The following is a 27,224-nucleotide window of genomic DNA, read 5'->3' as shown; positions in this document are numbered from 1 at the left end:
TGGGCGTGGTATAGCGTTTCTTACTCAGCCGCAGGATGCCAGAACAGACGCTGTTTGAGCCGCACCTCCTTGGTGAACAGATGCTCAGATCGTACCTGCTCAATCTAGCTGAAGTCAGAAGGACAACAGTGCCCAGGCTGCACTACCAGCTAAGCACACATCTTTTAGCTGGCGGTCTTTGTCATCGCTTGACCCGTGGAAGCATGAGGTAGGAACTTGTGAGGACCACAGCTATGTTGGACGCTCTCATTATTTTGCAGCCCAACGGAAGAGCAGCTTGGCGCATCTACACTTGAAGATGGCTGGAGGGACATCCGATCCGCCATAGGTAGTACCTCGGCTACAGCACTAGGCTTCGCGACTCCGAATCACAGAAACGACTGGTACGACGGCGAATGTGAACAGTTGAAAAACGAGAAGAATGCAGCATGGGCGTGAATGCTGCAACACCGTACGAGAGCGAATGAGGCACGTTACAGACAGGCGCGGAACAGGCAGAACTCAGTCTTCCGGATGAAGAAGCGCCAGCAGGAAGAACGAGATCGCGAAGCGATAAAAGAGCTGTACCGCGCTAAGGACACACGAAAGTTCTACGAGAAGCTGAACCGCTCGCGCAGAGGCTTCGTGCCACAAGCCGACATATGCCGAGATAATTACGGGAATATTCTCACGAGCTGGCGTGAGGTGGTCGACAGGTGGCGGCAGCATAATGATTACCTCAATGGCGACGATGCAAGTACCGAAGGTGGCGTGGTAACAGATCTAGGAGTATGTGCACAGGACGAAAGAATTCCGGCCCCTGACCTCCAAGAGATTGAGGAGGAGGAGGTTGGCCGGTTGAAAAACAACAAAGCCGCTGGAGCAGATCAACTACCAAGCGAGCTTCTAAGATACGAAGGAGAAACCCTGGTGAGAGCACTACATTGGGTCATTACCAAGATTTGGGAGGAGGAAGTATTACCGGATGAATAGATGGAAGGTATCGTGTGTCCCATCTACAAAAAAGGGCGTCAAGTTGGATTGCGGGAACTACCGCGCGATCACACTACTGAGCGCTGCCTACAAGATACTCTCTCAAATTTTATGCCGCCGTCTATCACCGATTGCAAGAGTGTTCGTTGGGCAATGGATTTATGGGTAAACGTGCTACAACGGACCAGATGTTCGCCATCCGCCAGGTGTTGCAGAAATGCCGCGAATACAATGTGCCCACACATCACTTGTTCATCGATTTCAAATCGGCGTATGATACAATCGATCGAGAACAGCTATGGCAGATTATGCACGAATACGGATTCCCGGATAAACTGATACGATTGATCAAGGCGACGATGGATCGAGTGATGTGCGTAGTTCGAGTATCAGGGACACTCTCGAGTCCCTTCGAATCTCGCAGAGGGTTACGGCAAGGTGATGGTCTTTCGTGCTTGCTGTTCAACATTGCTTTAGAGGGTGTAATAAGGAGATCGGGTATAAACACGAGTGGGACGATTTTCACGAAGTCCGTTCAGCTGCTTGGTTTCACTGATGATATTGATATTATTGCTCGTAAATTTGAGACGATGGCGGAAACGTACATCCGCCTAAGAGTGAAGCCAGGCAAATCGGATTAGTCATTAATGTGTCGAAGACAAAGTACATGATGGCAAAGGACACCAGGGAGGAATCACCGAGCCCGCCACCCCGATTTTTTATCGACGATGATGAAATCGAGGCGGTTCACAGTGTTCGAAATCGATGATTTTACGATCAAAATTGAATAACTTTTTTTAGGTTGGTTCTAGAGATTTGGCGTGTTCTACAAAGTTTTTCTGCATGTTAAAAGGCGTCTTTTGATAAAATGTAATAAATGACTAATCCCCCTAGAAGTGAGATAAAAATTATATTTTGTCGATATATTTTTTTAGAGGTTTGAAGTCTTCGGCAAAGTTGTAGCCCATAATAAGAAAACAAAAATCGTAGAACATGTCAAAGCTCCACCTCTTACGGTTTTCGAGATATGGAGCGTTTTGTGCGAAGTACCCCTAAAACTAGTTTTTTCAGTGTAGCTTCAACAGATAGAATCCTACAGTTTTGTGACCTTCTACTTGTTCAGGACGTCAAAATACACATTTCTTCCGAAGATGTCAAGTCACTATATCTTAACACAAAAAAGTTATAGGCAAATTTAAAATATTTTAAGGTGTACTTTCACCTTAAGTAACTATTTCCGGCGCAAAATGGCGCAGATGGCTCAGTCGGTAGTTGAAAGATTAGACTTTTTACTATCACTTGGGGGTGGAAACCCTTGTGGGCAATAGTGGGAAAGGTGGTTTAAATACATGACAAAAACTAGTTATTTTGCCTGTAATACAAGAAAAATAAATAAAAATTAATAATTTAGGATCCCGCAGTAATTTTTACTGCATTGCGTAATTTCCAGCAATATTTTAGAACATTTTTGAGCATGATTTACTTATTTATTCACTTAAATTAGCGAAACTTTACACCAAAGGTGCATTCGTGTCTTTTTTGAGCATTGTTTTTGCCAAACAGAATAGTTTATTCATGCTTTTGAATTCATATTGTTTACTATCAGATGATCAGGCAATTTCTGATAAAGTTACTTTAAAATTAAATTAAAAAAAAATCGCGTTAAGTACTGTTCCTTTGAATTCCACTAAGAATTTGCATCCTTTGACAGATACGTATTTCGACCTCAACTGTAAGGTCGTCTTCAGTGTCTTGTACTTGACTCGACTTTAAAATTAAAATTACCTATTTGAAGTTTTTTTGGGACCATATTCAAGTTATGTAGCGCTAGAAATAGGAAGTATTAAACAGTTCAAGATGTGCATCAAAACACAGAGTAGATTTTTTTCATATATTTATGTTTATATTTGTTGTTTGACTTTTCAACTACGGAATCAGTATCCGAAAATATCAGGAGAAGTTTTGATTCGTCCGATAGCAGATTAACAGCTTTTTCGGTAATCCACGAGTTTGACTTACACCTGGGAAGCAATTGAAATATATCAGATATAAATCAATAAAATACAGGATGTGCCGAGAAATAATGCGATGTTTTTTTTTTATTTCAAACATTAATTTTAATCTCTTGACGTTAACCAATTACATGTTTTGACGTCCCATCGTCTGCATCATGAGTTGATTGAAGTATTTTTCATGTTTTAACAGTTCTTTTCACAAAAGTCGAGTTGAAACAATTTGTTTATCAATTTGATCATTTGATATAAAAGATCTACTTTATTTTCACCAGGAAATCGTCAAAATATGTATTGAAGAATGCAAAATTACAACTATCTTAATAAGAACTGCGAAGGTATTTATCAAAACGCATTTGATATTCTAGCCACCGTAGCCATTCAATTCTATGACTATTGGGTAGGTAGTCATTCGTTTGGGCATAGATATGTTGTCATAAGTTTGAAGAAATTCAATACTTTTATTTAGAACTAGCTTTAGTTATAACTCTCGGGAACAATATTTTGTCCTGATGTTTTAATTTTTAGTGATAAAAACTCACTGGTTTTTGCAAAAACGTTGTAAAATATTGCCGGAAGAAACACAGTGCAGTAAAAATTACTGTGGGCTTCTTAATATTTTTTTTAAATTTATTTTTCTTGTATTACAGGCAAAATAATTAGTTTTTGTCATGTATTTAAACCACCTCTCCCACTATTGCCCACGAGGGTTTCTACGCCCAAGTGATAGTAAAAAGTCTAATCTTTCAACTACCGACTGAGCCATCTGCGCCATTTTGCGCCGGAAATAGTTACTTAAGGTGAAAGTACACCTTAAAATATGTCAAATTTGCTTATAACTTTTTTGTTTCAAGATATAATGACTTGATATCTTCGGAAGAAATGTGTATTTTGACGTCCTGAACAAGTTTGTAGAGGGTCACAAAACTGTAGGATTTTATCTGTTGAAGCTACACTGAAAAAACTAGTTTTAGGGGTACTTTGCACAAAACGCTTCATATCTCGAAAACCGTAAGAGGTGGAGCTTTGACATGTTCTACGATTTTTGTTCTCTTATTATGGGCTACAACTCTGCCGAAGACTTCAAACCTCTAAAAAAATATTTCGAAAAAATAAAATTTTTATCTCACTTCTAGGGGGATTAATCATTTATTACATTTAATCAAAAGACGCCTTTTAACATGCAGAAAAACTTTGTAGAACACGCCAAACCTCTAGAACGAACCTAAAAAAAAATATTTAATTTTGATCGCAAAATCATCCATTTCGAACACTGTGCGGTTGAAGAATTCGTGTACTTGGACTCACTGGTGACCGCCGACAACGACACCAGCACAGAACTTCAGAGGCGCATTGTGGCAGGAAACCGTGCTTACTTTGGACTCCGCAGAACTCTAGGATCGAACAAAGATCGCCGTCACACGAAGTTAACTATCTACAAAACGCTGATAAGACCGGTGGTCCTCTATGGGCACGAAACATGGACTCTGAGCAGAGGACCAACGCGTCCTTGGTGTTTTCGAACGGAAGGTGTTGCGTATCATCTACGGCGGAATGCAGCTAGAAAGCGGAACTTGGAGAAGGCGAATGAACCACGAGCTGAATGAGCTGCTGAGAGAACCAACCATCGTCCATACCGCGAAAATCGGAAGGCTACGGTGGGCGGGTCACGTCACCAGGATGTCGGATAGCAACCCGACTAAAATGGTTCTCTAGAGTCATCCGACCGGGACAAGAAGACGTGGAGCGCAGCTAGCTAGGTGGGTCGACCAAGTGGAGGACGATCTGCGGACCCTACGCAGAGTGCGGAACTGGAGACAAACAGCCATGGACCGAGTGGAATGGAGACGGCTTCTATGTACAGCAGAGGCCACCCCGGCCTTAGCTTGATCGAAGAAGAAGAAGAAGAGTATTGGTTCCCTTATTAAGCATATGGCTCCCATCTACATCCTACGAACAACAAAGGATTGAAGTGCTGTTTGTTTTGTTTCTTTTTTATATTTTTTGTATGAAGTGAGTACGCATCGAAACAAAAAGAACGGAATCAATTGGTGTCGTAATCGCTTGTTTTCGAATATGATGACTTTGGGAGTGTAAGATTACTATTGGTACTCGTACCCTAGTTCCTGTGTAATATACTCCTTATTAAGTTGATTAGCATGGCTCAGAATTCACTAAGTTGCATAATTAATACATATTTATAATTTTCTCATCGTAGTTTCTGAAATAACCATCAAAATGGTCTAAAGCGAAGGCAACTATAGGGAGGACGGGAGCGACAGTAAAAAACATGTTGTTCAGTCAGCTGTTACGATACGACTCGTTATCTTTATTTATTATTTATTCAGATCGTGTACTCTCTACTTGCATAGGCTCTCATTTGAGGTACACTTGCAGACGGGTTACAACAGTTTCCTGTTCTAACCCTTATGTGGTCGACCCATTCAAAATGCATGATATAGAAAAAAGGTAAAAATTTCCGTATGCATAACGGTTAAGCGTTGAAATTCTAAATTTATCAAGGTCAAGTGAAACACGGTTATTGCATAACATTTAATTGTGATGTCCATTTAGTAGTTCGGACCCAACATATAAATGGTAATAAAATCAATATGTTGAAGAGGCCAATCAATACTCAGTGTAAGCATAGATCTAGAAATAAATAAATCTTTCTTTCTCAATAGCAAACCCATTTTCCGCAACAAACAACCTATCAATCAAATCACCTAATCAATGCTTGCACTTGCACCTATGCTAAAAGTAATACATTCAGTACCATCAGCTCAACCCATGGAGCTCTTCAAGTAACACCATCCAACCAAACAAAACACCGCGTACTTCTTCATTTGTTCCACCTCAGCGCTGCTGCTTTTAGCTTGATCGTTGCCCAATTTTGGTTCGTGGTTCAATGATTGAACCAACAAATTCGATGTCCAAAGAACGATCGGCCGCTGCAATGCAATGGAGGCAGGACGCAAACAATAATAAACCAAACTTGTAGGTACACGAACACCACCTCCGGGCCGAATGCATTCACCTTGAAGAGAGTTGAGAGGAGATGAAAATGTTGCGGTAGGCCATTATTGACATTGCAGAGATGTTGTGCAGTCCGAAAATTTCGTTGACAATAATGTGCAAGCCGCAGGCCACGGGTGTGGGTCATCTTGGTTTCTTCATCTGCTATGGTTGGTTGATGAACAATAAAATCTGACTATTTGATTTGTGTTTCCAACTAGTTTAAAATAGAAATCTAGCATGAAATTTGCCTAGTGAGTAGGAATGTGGTGAGATTCGTGAAGGTAGTAGTGATCAAGGTTCAAGCCCTGAACTGGTCGAGCCAATTTTCAGCATTAAGATACATTATTAAAGAGGGCAATTTACATTTTTAGAGTTTCTTGATCAACTGGTCTACATACGTAAATTGCTTGCTTTTACTTAGGCTAACCAAGTTTCCCAAGTAACATTTCGATGACCAATTAGTCTTGTAGAGGTTTTGAGAACCGTTATAAAACCTAATTTCTTTTATTTTGGTTTTATGATGGTTCTAAGCACCTTTCCTAGACTATTGTACAAAGAAATGTTACTAGCGCTGCCATTCCTCCAAGCTACGAGGGTCATCGTCCAAGTCGTCTGATAGTGTAGAAAGTGCACCGCGTGGCACTATTTAGAATAACTTGAATCATAATAATCTTTAGAAATATGAATTGAATATGTTCTGTTGAAGACGTCAACAAGCGATCAGTGGAGAAATTTTCCCTCTTGAGAGGCCCTCAGCAAGAGCGAAAAAAAAGCCCACCATCTTCATAATGGCTACAAGAAGGGCATCTGAGCTCCCAGGCTATCCGAAGACCCTGACTGCTCTCTCGCATCCCTTGGCTAATTAATTTCCGCCGAACCAGATTTCACCTGCTGGCAGTAAAAATTCAAATGTCCCACCGCGCATGGGGTTGAACCAAAGGCGAATGTCACCGCCACCACTCAAGACACAAGGTCACGGTCCAAACGCAGCTCGCACGCCACCGACCGTCCCATAAAAGTTGCGCGCGCGAAGTCACTTTTTTTCTGCCTTGCTATATTATATTCGCCCATCGAAGTGCTATAATCACCATGCTGGCCGCCCAGCATGGTGAGCTGGGTTGCCGCATATCGTGCCGGTATACCTATGAAAAAGTGACCGGTTTGCTTGGGTGGTGAAACGCGTGTATTTGCCGCCTGCACTGCACGTGTATTCTGATAGCAAATTACTAGAAAATGAGAGCTCCCCAAAGATGATGACTGACTATGTATGTACCGGTCAATTGCCATCTATTTGCTCGTCATCTGGTAGCGGCATCCCAAGTACAGTTAACAATATTATGCTAGATATCTATGGGGTTGCATAACAGTGCTAAGTGCTGACTACCTATATCGATTTATGGCTGAGCGGCTCAGCCAGTAGGATTTTTTATGCAGAAACTTTTTAGCGTTCGCGAAGCATCACTACACTGTATTAGGAGCCACTGCCGAGTTTACACAAACTTCTAAAATTGATCAATTGCACACTGCTCGAACAGTGCCACACATAACTGAACAACAGCACACAACCAGTTCAAGATATTGTGGCGGTTGCGCCGAATGCAAGCAAGTTTGTTGAGCGCGCGGCATGCTGCAGCGAGCAGGTGGGGATTCTCGAACGCTGCAACATCACTGTAAATAGCGCTGCCGATTGTAAGGTGAACGCCGCCAATTTTTCGGGGAGCAACATTCATCTGTGGGGGTCGTTCCATGTCAGTTCGATAGTCTGCATGATGTTAATCACTGCTCATCTTGCTCTCTGCGCTCCACACCTTCTTGTGCCAACCGGATCTGTCACGAATACCAACTTTGCAGGGTTGTTGTCCGACATTCTTGCAATATGCCCTGTCCATCGTACCCTTTGCCTTTGGCCACCTTCTGGATGCTGGGTTCACCGTGAAGTGCAGCGAGCTCGTGGTTCATCCTTCTCCGCTACACACCGTTCTCCAGCAAACTCTAAGTGCTTGCAGGTCCTCCTCGAGCATGGTCCATGTCTCGTGTCCATAGAAGACCACCGGTCTTATTAGCATTCCGTACATGGTGCATTTTTATGCCACGAAAACTTAGCTTATTAGACGCAGTGGCTTAGTTTCCCCAAAAGGGGAGGAAAAAAATGGTGCGTGAATCTTTTTAGACCGCAGCTTCTACTGGACCCGTAGTAGGCCCAACTTCCGCTGATGATGCGCCTTCGAATTCCACGACTCACGTTGTTGTCAGCCGTCAGTAAGAATCCGAGGTAGACGAATTCCTCCATCACCTCGAAGGTATCCCTGTCTATCGTAACATTATCACCCAGGCGGATCCGGTCGTGTTCGGTTCCGCCTACCACCATGCACTTTGTCTTAGCCGCATTCACCACCATCCGATCTTTGCTGCTTCGCATTTCAAGCGGGTGTACAGCTCTGCAATCGTTTCAAATGCTCTGACGATAATGTCCATATCGTCCGCAAAGTACACAAAGTGACCGGATTATGAGAAAACCGTTCCTCGAATGTTGAGCCCGGCTTGTCGGATCACACCTTCCAGAGCGATGTTGAAGAGTAAGCATGAGAGTCCATCACCTTGTCGCAGTCCCCGGCGAGATTCGAATGAACTGGATAGTTCACCCGAAACCCTTACGCAGTTTTGCACATTATCCATCAGTCCAGACAGCTTCCCAGGAAAGCCATTTTCGTCCATGATTCTCCATAGCTCTGTGCAGTCGATACTGTCGTATGACGCTTTGAAGTCGATGAACAGGTGATGCGTTGAGACCTGGAATTCACGGCGTTTTTGGAGGATTGGCCGTACGGTGAAGATCTGGTCCGATGTCGACTGGCCATCGATGAAGCCGGCTTGATAACTTCCCACGAACACATTCGTTTTAGGCGACAGACGACGGAAGATGATCTGGGATGCACTTTGTAGACAGCATTCAAAATAGTGATCGCTCTGAGGTTCTCACATTCAAAATGATAACCTTTCTTGTGCATGGGAGAGATTACCCCTTCCTTCCACTCCTCCGGTAGCTGTTCGATTTTACAGATCCTGACTATCAGCCGGTGCAGACAGGTGGTCATCTTGATACCTGCGATACCATTCTTACCAACTGCTTTGTTGGTTTTGAGCTGATGAATGGTATCCTCAACTTCCCTCAGTTTCATTTCCGTCATCCGCTGCACTGGCATTGTCGTGCCTACGTTTTCCACGCCCTTTAGATGCTGATCGAAGTGCTGCTTCCACCTTTCGATCACCTGACGTCCGTCCGTCAAGAGCAGGGGGATGACGAAGGGCCAGAATCAGTAACCCAACATTCGATTCAACATGGCATCCAATGTTTTTGTTTTGATTGCTTTATTCATGGCAAAAATGCGCTTGAAACATCGACACTGCTTCGCTGCTACATATAATATCGTGCAAAGTGATAAAGAAAGAGAAACAATCATCAAAAACAACAATTTCGCTTGATATGTGTAATTTCCGAAATAAGCACTAGCAATATATGAGCCACACACCCGAAAATCAGGTGCAAGTTTGGGTATACTGTCCAGAAAGTGGGTACCAAAACGCGCCGTACCAAAAACGATGATAGGTAGAGCAACGATGTACCGAGTTTGACAGCTGTGTCACCCCACTAGTCAAGAGGCCTCCGTCTTTATCCCTGCATATTTCGGCTTGCGTCACGAAGCCGTTGCGGGATGCGTTGAGCTTCTGATAGAAATTCCGTTTTTCTTGGGAACGACACAGCAGTTTCATTTCTTAGCAGTCCGCTTCTTCCAGGTGGCTCTTCTTCTCCCGAAAGAGGCGGGTCTGCTGTTTCCGCTTCTGTTTGTAACGTTCCACGTTATGCCGGGTCCCTTGCTGCAGCATTATCGCCCTCGCAGCGTTCTTCTCCTCCAAAATCGTTTTGCACTCTTCGTCAAACCATTCGTTCCGTCGATTCCGTTCCACGTACCCGATGGTGCTCTCGGCTGTGTCGTTGATGGCTGCTTTCGCTGTACTCCAGCAGTCCTCTAGAGGGGCCTCATGAAGCTCTCCCTCGTCTGGCAGCTCGGCCTCGAGATCCTACACGTATGCTGAGGCAACTTCGGGTGTTTTAGACGCGCTAGGTCGTACCGTGACAGTTGCCGGTACATTGTTGATGACGGAGAGTTTTGGGCGCAGTTTGACCATCACCAGATAGTGGTCGGAGTCGATATTGGCGCCACGATAGGTCCTGACGTCGATAATGTCGGAGAAGTGCCGTCCGTCAATCAGAACGTAGTCGATTTGCGATTCCGTTTGTTGTGGTGATCTCCAGGTGTAACAAAAAGAAAAGCTGTGTTGGAAAAAGATGCTACGTATGGCCATGTTTTAGAGGCGACAAAATCAAGTCGTCGGTCGTTTTCGTTTGTCAACTAGTGTGCGCTGAACTTTCCAATCGTCGGTCTGAATTCCACCTTTTGGCCTACCTGAGCGTTTAGGTCACCTATGACGTTGTGGCTTGGACAGCGACCGTACTCGCGTTTGAGACGACGAGATCCTGTCCAACACACCTCCTGCAGCGCAACGATGCCGAACCCGCGGTCCTTCTGTAGATCGGTGATTATGCGGATGCTCCCAATGAAGTTGAGAGATCGGCAGTTCCACGTGCCAAGTTTCCAATCGCAAGTCCTTTTAGTTTGCTGGGGTCATAGCCGTTGGTCTCGACTGGCTCGTAGGGCCTGACACCAACCCTCTACTTTCCGGAGGACCATAGTGCACAGTTGAGCTTAGAGTCCTTCCCTGGCACTCGGACGATGATCAGCCGCTCTTAACATGGGGATAAGACGCTGATGTGAGCCGCTCTTTCTGGAGAACAGTCGCTCATGTTTGCAGAGCCAACTTTCCCTTTCCTGTCAGCCTACGACAAAAGTTTCCACCGGGGTTGGTTACCCAATCTTCGCTAAGGTTGCCCTCAGTCCGGCCGGTGCCACGCGGAGGTACAGGTACGAGTTGCTGGGATCAGTATTGCGCGAATTACCCAGCTTTTACCATTATTAAAACCACTTTTGTGTGTTCCTTTTTGTCTAATTTCCCGTGTAATTTCTAATGAACGGCAGTCTCTTAATTTCACCAATAAACAAATAGAATCGCTCCATAGAAAATCAAAAAGCGCTCCATAAAGAATGAACATATGTTCCATGCAAATGTGTAATGTTTCTTATCAATAATTGAGAACGTTCCATACTTTATAAAAAATATATCGGTAAAACATAAAATTTTCTCATTAAAAATGAAATTTTGCACCAATAAATAATACTGAAATGCTGCATAGAAAATGCAAATGCTCCATAAAAATTAAAATTGTACTCATAGAAAATTGAATATTGCTCCATAGAAAAATTACACTACAATATAAAAAAAAATGAAATTGCACCGTAGAAAATAGATAAATGTTTCATAAGTATTATCAAACTGAGCCATATGAAATAAGAATTGCTTCATGAAAAATTGAAAATTCTCCATAGATAGCATTATGTCATAATTTAATCAGACAGGGCTGAATTGTTTCACATTGAACTATTTTAGTGGTGCAGATGTTTACGGTTATGGAGAATTTTCATTTTTTTGTGGAACAAATTATATTTTATGTGGTGCAGTTTGATAATACTTATGGAGCATTTGTCTATTTTCTGTGGTGCAATTTATTTTTTTTTTGGAGCAATATTCAATTTTCTATGGGTATAATTTAATTTTTATGGATCATTTTTCTATGGAGCAGTTGTATTTTATTATGGGGCATTTTAGTATTAATTATTGGTACAAAATTGCACTTTTAATGAGAAAATTTTATGTTTTACCGATACATTTTCTATTAAGTATGGAATGTTTTCAATTATTAATGGGAAACATTACACATTTTCAGGGAACATATGTTCATTCTTTATGGAGCGCTTTTTGATTTTCTATGGAGCATTTGCAATTTGTTATGGTTGCAATAACCTTTTGCCCTAATGAACTGCTTCAGAGCAATTCTCTGAAAAATTCTAGAAAGAATAAGAGAAGAGATCCCCAAGAAAAAGTCCTGACGAAATTGCTAAGATTATTTGTATTATGGGAATATAGGGTAAAACGCCAATTATTACACGGCTAAAAAAGTTGGCCACCTATCTGCACCGGTTGGTAGTCAGGATCTGGAAAACCGAACAACTACCGAAGGAGTGGAAGGAAGTGCTAATCTGCTCCATTAACAAGAAAGGCGACCATTTGGAATGTGAGAACTTCAGAGCCATCACCATTTTGAATGCTGCCTACACAGTGCTATCCCAGATCATCTTCCGTTGTCTGTCACTTAAAATTAAATGAGTTCGTGCGAAGTTATTAAGTCGGCATCATCGACGTCTGGTCGAAAATGGACCAGGTCTTGACCGTACGGTAAATCCTCACTTCCCGCCGCTGGATGAAGACGCAAGCACTTTATTGCATAAAAAAAATCCTTTGGCCTACTTGACAGGATTTCCTTGCGCAGTGTTCCCATAAAGCAAAGAGAAACATCATTTCAAAAGATCAAAAGTCACATTTCATTGAATAACATGTTATTCTGTAGGTTTGGCGTGTCTGGTGTCTTCGGCAATTTCAAAGGTGGCAATGTAAGCTATATGAATCTGCATCGGTTTAATTTGCAAGACTGTATGGAAAAAAGTTTCAACTTGTGGAAAGAAAAGTTTAACTTCTCCATAGTAATTCTCATTCAAACTTTAAAGGGCGTGTGCTCAGTCGAATTTGATTCGAAAATGAGCTCAAATTTTGGTAGGATAATCAGAACCTAAATTGGCATCGATTAAGCCTAGGGGAGCGAAAGTTTCGAAATTTGTATCGGTCTAGTGTATATCAATAACGTGATAATATGAGTAGGTGGTGCCTTTGACAAAGTTGTTGGCTGGGCCACGGGCCCCACGGGTCCAGTGACGAACCAAGTATAGTCGAGTCCCTTAAAGCTTGAGTCATTTCATATCTGGACGCAAAAAAACGGATTTGTCTCGAAAATTTGTTATTGAAATAAAAACATATTTTGTACTTAACATCAAGGATATTTATTGAACTTTCTAGGAACAATAGTCTTAAAATGATTCCGATTGGGTTTTTATGACATTTCGAGCTTTTCTCCGAATACCACTCATCATATCTTAGACAGTCTGTTGATTCACCTGAGCGGTAATTATTTTTCCACCATCTTTGCATCTGTGTTGCATCCCGAACCACCTTTCCACTCTTCTTCAACTTCTGCTTGACAATTGCCCAATATTTCTCGATTGGGCGGAACTGAGGGCAATTTGGTGAATTGATTTCTTTTTTAATAAAATCCACCCCGTTGTCTTGATACCACTGTAGCACTTCTCTGCTGTAGTGGCAACTCTCCAGATCTGGCCAAAACTTAACAGGTCCATTGTGAGCTCTACAGAATGGAAGAACACGCTTTTCCAGCCACTCCTGCTTATTTTTACACTTTGGAATCCATGGTCCTGTTTGTCACGAAATGGTTTTCGTGGCCGCAGCTGCAAATACCTTGCCAGATCATTATCTTTCTTATTGGCAAAAACAAACTTGAACTTACTGGGGACATCACCCCGACCTGTGGCTTTTTTGTCCGAGAAACTGACCATAGTCCATTTTCACGTACTTCGCAATTTTTGAACCTGACCACGTCGGATTTTCGAAGTGTGTGTCCAAAATTAATTTTCGATGCGCGGCTTCCATTACGTATAACTTTTATGAAACGAAACCAATCATGACAAAATTTTCAGCACTGAAGGAGGCAACATTCCAATTGAACAATTGGCCAATTATCTCGGGTGTGTTAAGAGATAGCGAAATACTTTCTTCGACAAAGGTTTAGGGCTCGTCGAGATAATTTAACCCAAAATTTGTGTTTTAACTTTCTAATTTGCTATGGGATAAAACTACTTCGTTCTAATGTTTCAATCGATCCAATATCAGGAAAGTATTACAACTGTAAGCGCAGTAGTTAAAACTACTAATTTTTAAATGATTTTCCAAATTGCTACAGTGACCAAATTACCCCAACCACCCCTACATTAAAAAAAAACTTTGATGACATTTTTCTTCGAGCAGTTTGAGTTTACCCGGGCATATGCGTTCGCGAGGAAAATGTCAATTGTTGAGCCGAAAACATTTTTGTTTAAGTACATTTCCCAACCTGATATTACTATATTTTTTTTCAATTTGACGTGGAATGGCCCACGTTTGGTAGGGTAGTAACTGGAAATCACCCTCCGAAACAACTTTGGCTGTGGCAAGTTGAACTATGCTTCTGGCTGTCACAACTCAATGCACGGAGTTGGGTAGGCTTTATAAAGAGTCACGCGCTGCCGGTGACCTTCAAATCTCGTTGTGGTTCCACTCTTTTCATGCAACCTGACTGCATGTTTTGCAGTGATAGATAGTGGTTTCACTTGTTTGAACTGAGATGCGAATTGCCATGAGGGAGATTTATAAGGTGGATGGCATGATTGGAATGGCTATGTTTAGCATTGATAAGATTGAAAGATTTTAGATTTTTACATATGCAATATTTGTACTTACACCGAGAAAGGAATGACTAGTTCAGAATTCTAACTTTCGTTACTCATATTTCCAGATCATTATCAATCAATTTCAAACCCACAATGAGGCACACGATATTCAGCATATTATTAGGTGTAATCACACTGTCCTCCAACCCCGTGTCTTCCCAGCAAGAAATTTTCCGATTGTTTGAGAACTGTCGATGGGGAAAGCCAAATTTCGATCCATGCATCAAAAAGGCCTTCAATGCTCTGAGGCCTTGGTTCAAAACAGGTACGTAACAGCATTTCGCACGTATCCATTATTATCCGATGACACCCTTTCCCTATTTGAAGGCCTCCCGGAGTACAACGTCGCTCCTTTTGATCCCCACAAAGCATCCGTGGTGGAACAGTACCGAGGCGATCGGGATGGGCTGGCCGGTTACCATCTCCAACTGCTAAACGTGTCCGAATACGGCTGGTCCGATTCGGAGGTCACCAAGTACAAGACGGACTACAAAAACAATCGCATCATTTACTCGCAGTACTTCCCGGAAAAATCCTTGGATGGTCACTACAGCTTCCAGTCGAAAATGTTGGGCCAATCGAGATTGGTGAAAGGTATCTGGAACCTGACGCTGTACGATTACAGCCAAACGACGACCGTCACCCGGTTGGGCGATCAGGGTGGACTGCTGAAGGTACGAGTGGAGATCGATCGGATTGGGGACATGAAGCTGCACATATCGGATTTGTTTCATGGGGCGAAGTTTATCGGTAAGTAGTTATGATTTCAAAACAATTCAAACTTTAATCTTAGTTCTTATGTACCTTTTCTCATTTATAGTCCTATTTCTCTTGTCATCCAATTTAGCATATAGAATCTGGGACCATTTAGGCAGGAGCGCCTATTTTTGGTACTTGCTGCTATAACTCAGCCAATTTGAAGTTCCAGACCCTATGTTTTATATGACGGTTCTTTTTTTTCGCGATTTTGTGAATTGAGGTTTAGATTTTTTCTAAATTTTAGTTTTGAACATCCTTTCACTTTTATATTTTTGCATGAAGCTTATTGTAGTGAAAACCGTTGTAACTATCAGCCAAAAACTGTATAAGTATTGATTACCCAGCCAAGAAAAAATAAATCAAAAATTTTTCAAAAATGAGCCGAATTTACTAGAAAGGAATGGAATGGTACAGTGACCGGCACAAAAAAAAGATCCACCATATAGTGATTGCTGTTTCCAGTGAAAAATACATGCAAAAATGATAAAATATTTCTTTTAATGAATGCACTTCATTTATTTTACATTGTTTTAGTGATCTGTGTTGAAAAATATTCGGTTCTTGAGGAATAAAATGATTTCTGATAAGATTGGGAAAATTGCTTAAAAATTGGGTATGACAGAAAAAAAGATCCACTTAGCAATTAATTCTGAAACTTCAAAATTTCGCCAAATTTTCACAATTTTTGCTTCTTGGTTTATGCTGTTGTGATGTTTTTGACTTGTGAAATTTATTTTGACATGAGTTTTATTAATTTTAGGGTGATATGCGGCGAGTTTATTTTTCATGGTTAATATAATAGGTAAAACTTTCCCTAAACTCCAGAGACTATCTTTAAGCAAGAATGAATGCTATTAATCTTCAATACAACAATAATTCAGCTTGCAGACATACAGGAATGTATTGTTTTGAAAAAAAAATTATGAGGTTTGGTCGACTAATGCAAAGAAATGCACATGTTGTGAAGATTATTAAGGATTATTTCATATTATTCGATATTATTTGATAACTCAAAACACTCATGTTTGTGTATCGCAATGATCACCTCCATCTGCTTGTTCAAAAGCTTGCTGGAGGTTTATTCTATAATATACACATTGATAATTACAAATTTTCAAAGTATTGCAAGTGGTACACATAGTGCTCACTTATAATGTTAACTTTCAAAATAAAGTCACACTGGTGTTAAATAATGCGCACACATGAAATGAGTGATTGCAAGAGAGACTAACGTCAAATCGTGTTGGTGTCTTTAGCACATATATTCCTTGCATTCCAACGAAAAATATTGCAGAAGACAGCTAGATGATCGGACGCTTTATTTTTTGTAAACTGTTGATTCTGAGAATGGATGTATTGAAGCGACAGTGGAATTTGATGTTAAAAGATAACATTATGATTGAACCCCCGTGTGTACCACTTACAATACATTGAAATTTTGTAATTATCAAAGTGTATATTATAGGATATACCTCCAGCAAGCTTTAGTACAAGCAGATGGAGGTGATCATTGCGATACACAAACATGAGAGTGTTTTGAGTTATCGAGTAATATCGAATAATATAAAATAATCCTTAATAATCTTCACAACATGTGCATTTCTTTGCATTAGTCGACCAAACCTCATATTTTTTTTTCAAAACAATACATTCCTGTATGTCTGCAAGCTGAATTATTGTTGTATTGAAGATTAATAGCATTCATTCTTGCTTAAAGATAGTTTCTGGAGTTTAGGGAAAGTTTTACCTATTATATTAACCATGAAAAATAAACTCGCCGCGTATCACCCTAAAATTGATAAAACTCATGTCAAAATAAATTTCACAAGTCAAAAACATCACAACAGCATAAACCTAGAAGCAAAAATTGTGAAAATTTGGCGAAATTTTGAAGTTTTAGAATTAATTGCTAAGTGGATCTTTTTTTCTGTCATACCCAATTTTTAAGCAATTTTCCCAATCTTATCAGAAATCATTTTATTCCTCAAGAACCAAATATTTATCAACACAGATCACTAAAACAATGTAAAATGAATGAAGTGCATTCATTGAAAGATATATTTTATCATCCCAAGTAGGGTAAACAGGTATAATATGCCCCCCCTAAGCAAAAATGGCAATATTTCTAAAACTGGCGCCTTATTCCATCTATTGTCCACTGCAAATCGTTGTTCCTCAAGTCAGTGAAGTGTTGCATGCGAACTTTGCCTTTGGAGGAGCGGCTATGGAAGCTTTGAAACGTTTTTCGAAAACGTTCCAAAATTTGCCTTTTCAAAACAAACGGGGCAATACGCCCCATCAAAAGAAAAAACGTCCAGCCCCGTGATAAAAATGTTCCAGGGATAATTCCACCACATGCTTATCCTAGGACGGTCTTTTAACAAGTGTTTAACTGCATAAAAGTTGCAAAATAACACAAGCGAACAAAACTAGCTTCGTTTACAATGAACTCAGCTTACAAGAGGTAAAATATTACACCAAAAGCCTCGATTTCAGACTTTTTGATATTTTTATTGCTTTTCTGTACCAATCAGCTAACGGACCAGCTTGATGGCCATTTTTCTTCAATATTTAGGATTTCTAATCGATCACGCTCGCAAAAAGCGCTTGAATCGCTAGAAAATAAAGGGGGGCGTTTTGCCCCGGTGGGGCGCATTATACCCTTTTACCCTAACACAGAAAACATCTTTCCAAATAAATTTGTTTAAAGATGTATTATAAATGTCGTATATGTGTTTTTTAAAACATCTGGTGTCATTTTCAAGCTCTAACAATGTTGACAAATTACAAGCAAAAACAAATATTTTGTTTCCTTTTTTTGGATTCATCATGTTTGAAAAGTATTTATTAAACAATTGAATAACATTTATAAAGCATCAAGACACAACATAACCTTGTTTGCAATCATTTTTGCGTTCTTCTAATATTTCATCACCACATCACATTCGCTCATCTTTCTGCTCTACCCACAAGACTAAAGCTGCAGCAGTTTGAACCCAATCGGTACGGACGATCAACGCGAAAGATCTACACACTTCTGGTAGATCAACGTTGACAGTGGATTCGTTTGCTCTTTTCCTACTTCGGCATATTTGGGAACTGTTAACAGCCGCTGTTGCGATAGTTGTACCGAATAAACTGCCGCAGTCAGAGGACTTTTCATCCAAAGCAATCTGTTGCCCCGAACTGCTTCGGAACCCTAACTCAGAGATCCGAAATGCTCAGCCGTCATTCAAAGTACCTCTGTGCTGCTGGCTGCATCAACACAAAGTAGGCGTTCACCGAGCAAATCGACGAGACTAACTTTAATTCTATTAGCCGCGGGGCGCGGAAATGAAAACAAGTCGACAGCGATTTTGACTGTCAACAAAGTGAACATCGCGATAAATCAAAACAATATTTTGACATTTGGCAAATCTAATCTCATAAGAGATTAAGTTATACAGTCAGGTTTTTTTTACGCGGGGGATACGTACCGCGTAAAAATAAAACTCAGTTCAAAATTCAAAAACCGCGTAAAAAAAGTCTCACCATTTCTCGACGAACCGTGCAAAAATAAGACGATGAAATTTTTTTTTGTATGGAGTTTTCATTTACGCGGCCACGTAAATGAAAACCGCGTAAAAAAAGACCTGACTGTATATTGGTTATTTTAGTGTTGTAATGCTTGTTGCAAAACATAATATTTTTTTATGTGCGCATGTTGAAGAAATGCTTTTGATACATATTATAACCGTTTATTAAACACACATTAACATTTTATTATTGAATTGTTGTCATAACGCAATTTAAACGTTATTTCAACTTAAATTCATATCAAAGTCTGTAAAATGTTTGAATCATTTCATAACACAGTACCGGCCACACTCATGAAGCATATGAACTTAATGTAAAAAAAATATTTAGAAAATTTGATATTCGGAATTTTCTTTATTTTTCGATTTCTCTCAAAAATAACCATTGCAACTTCAATGTCATTATTCTGATCCATGAGTTTCATTTAAGGTATAACCAGTAATAATTATTGTAATTTGAATAGTAGATTTTACTGAAATTACCATTGAAGTTGTTCATAACGTTTTGAACGGCACTGTAAGTCTTTGGGAAACCTGCCATATTGCTTTTTGGCGTGGATTCAAAATCAATATTCGAAAGTAAAATTATTTGCTTGGTTCATATTATTCATATTCATATTCATGCTCAACTCAGTGGCGCTTGATTTATTGGAGAGTAAAAATAGAGGTTTCACAATAAATCTTGAACCGCACGTAAAATTTTACTACCACGGCTGAGTAAACCCCATTCCGAATATGATATCTTAATAGCTAATAAAAGCCTTTGCTATTTGCACAACACACAAATATTTTTTTCTGGTTAGAGAAAACAAAATAATTTTAAAAGACACTTGTTTTGTTTTTTTTTTTGTTTTCTTTTCTATCAGTTTCTACGCCACGCATTGCTTCAATTCATTTGTTTGTTTAAGGACAGACTTGTTAGAATCCCAAAATGGCCGCCACAATGGCCGACTTTGGCAACTACTCACGATTTCGAAAGCACAAATCTCTTCGTAAACAAAACCAGTGCACCTAAGCCTCTTATTTTAAGCTTATTACAAGTGAGCAAGAACAGAATAATAAAATGCACTATTGTTTGAAGCTTGCTTCTTGAGATTTGTGCGTTTGAAGTTTTGATGCTCTGCTGAAGCGGGATTTCAATACGTTTGTCCTTAAAAGTATGTTATATCACATAGAGTTAGCGTAATCTCAACATACGCGTATGAAATAACGTATAAATGTATTCTGTGAGCTATCTCACATGAAAGTAGCCTTATTCCAACAAACGAAAAATATTATATTGTAAAAGAATTTTGCAAGTTTTTATTGTTGACAAATAGCTTGTTTATGAGCAACAATCATGCATGTGTTGACTTGGATGTACAGCTGATGTCATATTAGTGTATTAGAAAGCATCTTATATAACTTGTAAGATGTTTTATAAGCCGCCATTTTTTGCGCTGTTTTGATGTTATAAGTGTTCGGTATTAAGTCAATATAACACGAAAAATACTTCTGAATAAGTACTAAAAGTGAATTAAACTAAAGTAAACTATTATGTAACAAGTTGTGTTACTTGGGATTTTTGCATGTATTTTTCACTGGAAACAGCAATCACTATATGGTGGATCTTTTTTTGTGCCGGTCACTGTATGAACGAATGGATTTTTTTACTTATTTGTATAAATATTTGAAAGGCTCAGGCGCCACATGGACAAAACTGAGCCGAAATCATTTGTTTTTTTTTATATAAATTTAACATTTTCCAATTTTTCACTGCCTTAAATACTATGTTAGTTTGGGAGGCTGAAGTACTCGCGGCTGTTTCGAGGTTAGGGATTACAAAAAATAAAAATTGGAAAGGTGGAATCTAGGGGACTTGAACTAAATTACTAAATTGAACTAAACTTATTCTAAAAACATTTTTGGAAAAAGGAATTTGCGGTAGACAACAACAAGGAGAGCACAAACGGAAGGGGGGTGACGACAGACAGGGGCGAATAACAAAACCAAATGGCGGACAACGGAAACAAGCAACGTACTACATCAAACTCTGAAATCAACAAGTTTCAAAAACTGATAAATCAGATTCTCGTATTGCATATCAAAGCCTGCCAACACTTCTCTAGCGGGTTTCTGTTGTTTTCCTCGGACCCGGAGAATTTCATGCAGCTCAGATCTGACCTCACGATACTCATCGCATCCTCATATGACATCAGGTATCAGAAGGCCGGCTCCAGAGGCACGTTATCCTCCATTTGGGACATTTGTGTCCATATGACATGTTCGATATCCTGGTAAGCCACGCCGCATGCTCATAGATTGCTTTCCGAGAGCACAATACGGAAGGTATGTGCGTTTAACATCAGCCGACACATTACACGAATGAAATTGCGGCCTAGATCCAACCCTTTGAACCATAGCTTCTTTGACACCTCTATGGTGATGGTGTATGAGCGTTTAGACAAAGCAATCAAGACTTGGCGTATTTAATTCAGGAAGTACGCTCAGTGGTTCATCAATTTCATTGCCCGAACAGCCTCCAGAGAGCTTGGACTGTCGGTAAAAATGAAGTAGTGCTCGGGAGGAAGAGTGTTAAGGTCTAATATGTGCCGCTAGCTCTGCAACGTATACAGAACAGGATTTTTTGAAGTATGAAAGTCCAAGGTCAAAGAAAAAAGTTCTTAAAGATAAAAAGTTGAATCAAAAGCAAAATCAATGGGACAAAATGGCGCAAATAAAAAAGTCGGAATTCACAATTACAAAGGACAAAAGGATAACAGAAACTATTTCTAAAAGAATGCGAAATTCTAGAATCAAAAATAATATTAGTAGCACCAGTTAACAATTTTGAATTGAGGGAATGATTAAATTTCTATCACAGACCTATATTTTTCACGCATTTTTATTACGTACTGATTTCGAGGCCGTGCTAAAAATGTTAAGAAGTTTTTGAGTTTTTTCTGAAAAGCGAATTTTTCAACGGTTTTTGTCAGATTAACGAATGTCAATATGAGTATTACCCTTGGTATTACCCAGTTTTTTCCCCAATCTACCCATTTTTTGTTTTTTTTAATCCAAAAAATAATAAAAACATGATTTTTCCAATAACTATCAATCCAAGTATCAATCCGAACATTGGATATAAAAAATTGGTACACGTGGAGTTATTTTTACCATTTTCAGAATAAAATATCATTTAAAGAAAATAGTTAGGGTGACACCTGAAAAAAAGGTTTCTTAAAAAACATTTTAATCAAAGATTTCTCGCAAAACATTTTCCGGGCATTTTAAGTACACAACAATTTAACAAGTTAAAAAAAAGTATTCAAGGAGTTCTTATAAAAATGCTTCATTTTAAAAACTTAATATAATAAAATAGTGCCAATGGATTTTCAATTTCTCTTTAACAGATATCGTTCTTATCACAATATGGTGTTTTTTGTCTAAAACGTTTAAACAAATTTTGAAAATAGGTCATTTTTATAGAAAAAGAGCCAATTAGGAAAGTCTTAAAATTCGAGTTTGAATTCAGAAACAATGATCCAATCAGAAGAAGCTGGCAAAATCCTGCTCACGGTAAAAAAAAAACCCTGAAAAAGCTTGTTAAAAGAAAATCGTTTCTTGTAAGAAAATTTAACCAGAAACTGAAATCTCTTAGAAGAAACGAGTTACTTTCATTATATTTTCATTGGTTCAGGGTACAATACTACACTAAAAACGATCAACAGCTTGAAGTTTAAAAATTCTATAATCCAGTGATACTTTTGGAAAAAATAATTTAAAAAAATCTATAGAACAGCTTGTGTTCAAAATAGTATTCTTTTTTTTAATAGCGATCATGTTGCAATGATTTAATTACTCAATAATATAATAAGGGGATTTACCAAACTGATTAAACAACTGCGTAAGCCATGATCATCTTGATGTTCATGAATGTTTCTTGAAATTGCAAATAAAATAATCAAAGATTACCTTGGCAATCGCGACGTTTAATCACAATAATATTTAATCAGCAGTTTACGCTGTGAAAAGTGAACCCCCTATTTTTGAAAGTATCTACTTTATTCAAAAAATAAACTAATCGTCAAGAAACAATAAACAAGTATAAACTAGAAAATTAAAAATTCATGAAAGCACACTATAATTTTGACCTTTTGTATCTTCGCGTTTTGCTCTTGTTTATTGATTTTTCTTTTGAACGTTTGACGTTCGACCTTTTGTCCTACAAACCAATGACTGAATCAGTTGTCCACGAACTACCTTGAGTATGAATCAAAGAATGTATAAGAGTACCCAAGTAACACACTTGTCACAGAAAAGTCACAGCAGCGCAGGCTTTTGTTGTGCAGAAGTTACTTTTACTTACTTCTAAAAAATTAATACTTACTTGCTAGAAGTAAGTCACAATGCCTTCTGCGCAACAAAAACCTGCGCTGTCGTAACGTCGTAAGTCTTGTTTGACAAGTGTATTTCTTGGGTAACAAGTTATCCATGAATTCATTACGAATAAGAATAATGCTCACTTAGACTCATACATCCAATTTCCCGACAGCTCCCTCAAACCCGCAAAAATCCCCTGAAATGCCCAGGAACCCTCTGGAACGTATTGATATACCATAGAATGCCTTGAAACACCACTGAAACCCTATTGAGATCTAAACATTCCTGACATTCACTAAAACGCCGTCAAATGCCTCAAAACGCCTTGCAAAAACTTGCCTCTTTAAAACTTTCATGAAACCTCCGGCCTTAAGAGAAGTGGCCTCCGAGAACCCTATTTATCCCACGGAAACTCCACGGGGTTTCACTTAGCTGGTATTCAACTTAGCTTAACCCTCGAGCAGTGGCGTCTTTGACTACCTGCAACGACGCCGCGCTCACACTGTGCACAACAAGCGTGCATTTTTCCTCCGTACACGACGCGACCGCTCCCGGGTTAAACACACCTGAAACCTCCTGAAATTCCATTTAACATATCGACCCCCCCCCCCCCCCTCAATACCATTCAAACACCCCGGGAACCTCTTCAGAAGCCAAAAAATTACTTGACCACTCTTAAACCTCCCTCAAATTACAAAAAAGTTTTATGAAACTTTCAGGAGCCTCCCTAAAACTTCCCTGAAACTTCCGGAATCTTCTGGGAAAACCTCCGAACACCAATGAAACGCTTTGAAATGCCTTTGCAACCCCCTTGGGACTCCCAGACATGGTTCTTAAATTTCCGAGAACCTATTTGAAGCCTGCGGAGTCCCCTGAAAGGCCTTGAAACGCTTTCAAATGCCCCAAAACTCCTCTCAAACCCCCGAAGATATTAAGAAACGTTCATTCTGTAACTTTTTACAAAGACCCCTTACAGCCCTAAAACACTTTAAATCGCCTTAAAACTCTCGTCAAGTTTGCTGAGACTCCCAGATACTTGTCGTTAAACCCCGGGAATCCTTGTGAAACTACCAGGAAACCAACCAGAAGCCGCCTGGAACCCATTGAAACCCACAAGAACTTTTTGAAACGCCTCTGAAACCCTCCTGAAGCACCTGCGCTTTGAAGCATTTCTGAAATCACCCTGCAACTCTCTTAATAGCCCCCGTAAATCCATACGAACTCCGCATAGCTTCGTCTTAAAATCTTCTAGCCACACACCTTCCTTAAGCACCCCTGCAGCTTTGATTTGAAAATTTAGGAAATAATCTAATGCATTTCATTTGTGAACCCTCCATTCTAGGCGATGGTTTTGGTGTTCACAAATTGATTTGTAAGTTGCTCTATTAGTACCAATATAGGAACAACATGTCATTTTGTCAAACAATGTTACAATTTCAGTATGAAGCACTCTATTTGATGTATAAAAGTTTGAGAAGTTTCAAAGCGTTACTCTGGATAGTCGGGTCCACTATGTATTTTTTATGTTCGTTTTGTAAACTATACTCGTTAAATGAAACGCTTCTAAAACTACCCACGGCTTCCCCTAGAATGCTCCTGAAAGCTTTCTTGTGCCAACCATCACCAACATCAAAAAGACATTAGATTGGCCACCTAATAAAAGGCATTCGATGGCGATAGATATATATTTGAGGGGGTCAGAAGCAGAGGGATGTAAGTGACTAAAACCTGATTTTGAGATAATGGACGTAAACTTTGACATCTTATAAAAAAATCAACAACAATCGAAAAAGTTCGGAATCGCTTCGAATATGCTACTACCAAGTAACTCCGCCATTGGAAATGCACAGAAACATTATATACGTTGTTTTTCTTGGAATATGAAAATTGTTTTTTTTTAATTAATGGCACTTACACCCCTTCACCATTAAACTACTGACTTACACCCCTTTGCTGCCAAACAAATCTTCAATAAGGTTGCACCTCTATATGTAGACTCAAATATTACTATGCAAAAAGTGCCCCAAAATTGAATATATAATGTTGTTGTAAGTTAACAATACATCAAGACGACTTCAAAGCAATATTATTTGTTCCTTACTGAAAATACAGGTAAAAAAATGGTTAAATCAGAAAAGCCTATGGAGTCTACTTTGATATTAAATGTCTAACTCGATGTAACCCTGATATGACAAAAAGGCCACCTAGTTCGACCAAGTTTATTTTTTGTTTGTTTGTAATGTAAACTAATAAAAACATTTTAAACTGATTTAATAAAAAATGTAAAACTATGGAAAATGTGTACTACTAACACATGTTTTATTGTTTATGGACAAGGCTGCTGGAGTATCAAGCTGGCCGCAACAATGGCCGTCTTTCATTCTTCTCGATTTTCTTGAGCAGTAATCAAGGAATCTATCGATCAAGTTGATTAGAAATTGTATCTTGCTGCTTGATTACTTAGTGAACACTGAGTAGCATTTTCAGACTAAAGCTAACACTGGTATCTATAAACTTGTGCTAGAGAAAATTGTGCACTGCAACTTCCTTAATCATTCTGAAAGGTCGGATAGTCTCTCCTCCTATAATATCTTGAAGCATATCTGAAAATGTTCCATGAAAATTATTCTCCCTGCTTGAACCCTTTCCGAGACTCCTTCATCCTCTCTTCCTTGCACCTTATCTCCCCAACTGTTCTCAAATCTTTAATGCTCTTCTTTTCACATAAATTCTCTTGATAGCCCTCTGGAGCCCTCGTAGAACATCCCTGCACATACATAACTGAAACGCTCTTAACTCCCCTAAAAGTTCAATGCTCTTCAGCCTCAATACCCTTTATTGAAACTCCTCCTGTTCCTCCCCATATAATTCTTTTTGCATATCGCCAACTTACAAAACCTAGAGGAATTTAATTTACTTAACTTACGCTTTCGTGAAAACCCCTATGTTCTGCTCAGATGTCGGCCGATCGTCGATAATGCCGACCTAGGATATGCCGACTTGACAACTTCCCACGAACTTATTCGCTTCAGGTGACAGACCACAGGAGATGATCAATGATGTCACTTTGCAAGCATCATTATATAGAGGGGCCGTTGGGAAAAGCTTGTTCGATCAGTTGTTTTGCCGAGCAACACAAATGCCTTTCAAGAGTTTATATGACTCCTACATGATACCTGCATTCGTCGTCCAGGTGCTCAGAGACGTGCTACTTTCACCTTTCAAACCCCAAAAAGCACACAAGTCACAGATGAGTCACGGTCGGGCAAGTTTCGGTTACGTATAAATCTTTGTGACTTACTTCTAACTCTAAGAGAAAACTAGAACTAAATCACACTCAATTCTATGCATCCAGTCCTTGCGCTGGGGTTGCCGCGACTCTTCTGAGACATATGTGCAGTTCGAATCTCTTCACGTCCGTTCATGCTCCATTATTCATTATTCCAGCACACCGTTTAGCTTCTGGTTGAACTTCCATGTTTCTTGAGAACAGCAAAGCAGTAGGATTTGCTGGCACGATAGGAGGTGGGTCGGCTGCTTCCAGTTCTCTTTGCATCGCTTCTTATTCTGCCAAGTTCCATGCTGCAGCATTACCGCCATCGCATACATGGTGGCCCACGTGTATATGAAAAAAAAAAACACTTGAAAAGTTCAAAGTCTTTGTTGTTTTGCACTCCCAGAAAATTTGATGAAAGTTTGAGCTAAATCGATTTACACTAGGGTTTACACAAAGTGGCTTATCTTGAAAATCAAAAAAATATTACCGTATGTTCAACATTTCCCTTCATTCCAGAATCCATCGCCGACTTCGTGATCAACGCCATGTGGCAGCCAAGCTTTCCCTTCGTCAAACCGCTGATCAACGACCTGGTCAGTATAGCATTTACGGACATCTTCAACGAATCCTTCCGGTACTTCCCGCTTCACAAGGTGATACAGTAGTAGTAACAACGGGC

General features: G+C 39.6%; 2 protein-coding genes across 2 annotated transcripts in view; one reads left to right on the top strand and one right to left on the bottom strand.

Moving 5' to 3' along the window:
• The window catches only part of LOC109427011 (uncharacterized), a 38,080-nt gene extending 10,866 nt beyond the window's left edge, over positions 1–27,214 (top strand). Inside the window, exons 2-4 of the mRNA XM_029872354.2 lie at positions 14,638–14,837; positions 14,900–15,322; positions 27,062–27,214. Of these exons, the coding sequence (XP_029728214.1) occupies positions 14,666–14,837; positions 14,900–15,322; positions 27,062–27,210 (744 nt within the window). The 5' untranslated portion in view covers positions 14,638–14,665 and the 3' untranslated portion in view covers positions 27,211–27,214. The remainder of the gene's footprint in view (positions 1–14,637; positions 14,838–14,899; positions 15,323–27,061) is intronic.
• The window catches only part of LOC115254164 (soluble guanylate cyclase 88E), a 538,233-nt gene that overhangs the window by 196,733 nt on the left and 314,276 nt on the right, over positions 1–27,224 (bottom strand). The gene's annotated exons all lie outside the window — the stretch shown is intronic.

This window comes from Aedes albopictus, chromosome 3 (assembly GCF_035046485.1).
Source record: "Aedes albopictus strain Foshan chromosome 3, AalbF5, whole genome shotgun sequence".
Classification (NCBI taxonomy): domain Eukaryota; kingdom Metazoa; phylum Arthropoda; class Insecta; order Diptera; family Culicidae; genus Aedes; species Aedes albopictus.
Note: the sequence above shows the minus strand (reverse complement) of the source record. Positions and strands in the feature narration are given on the sequence as shown.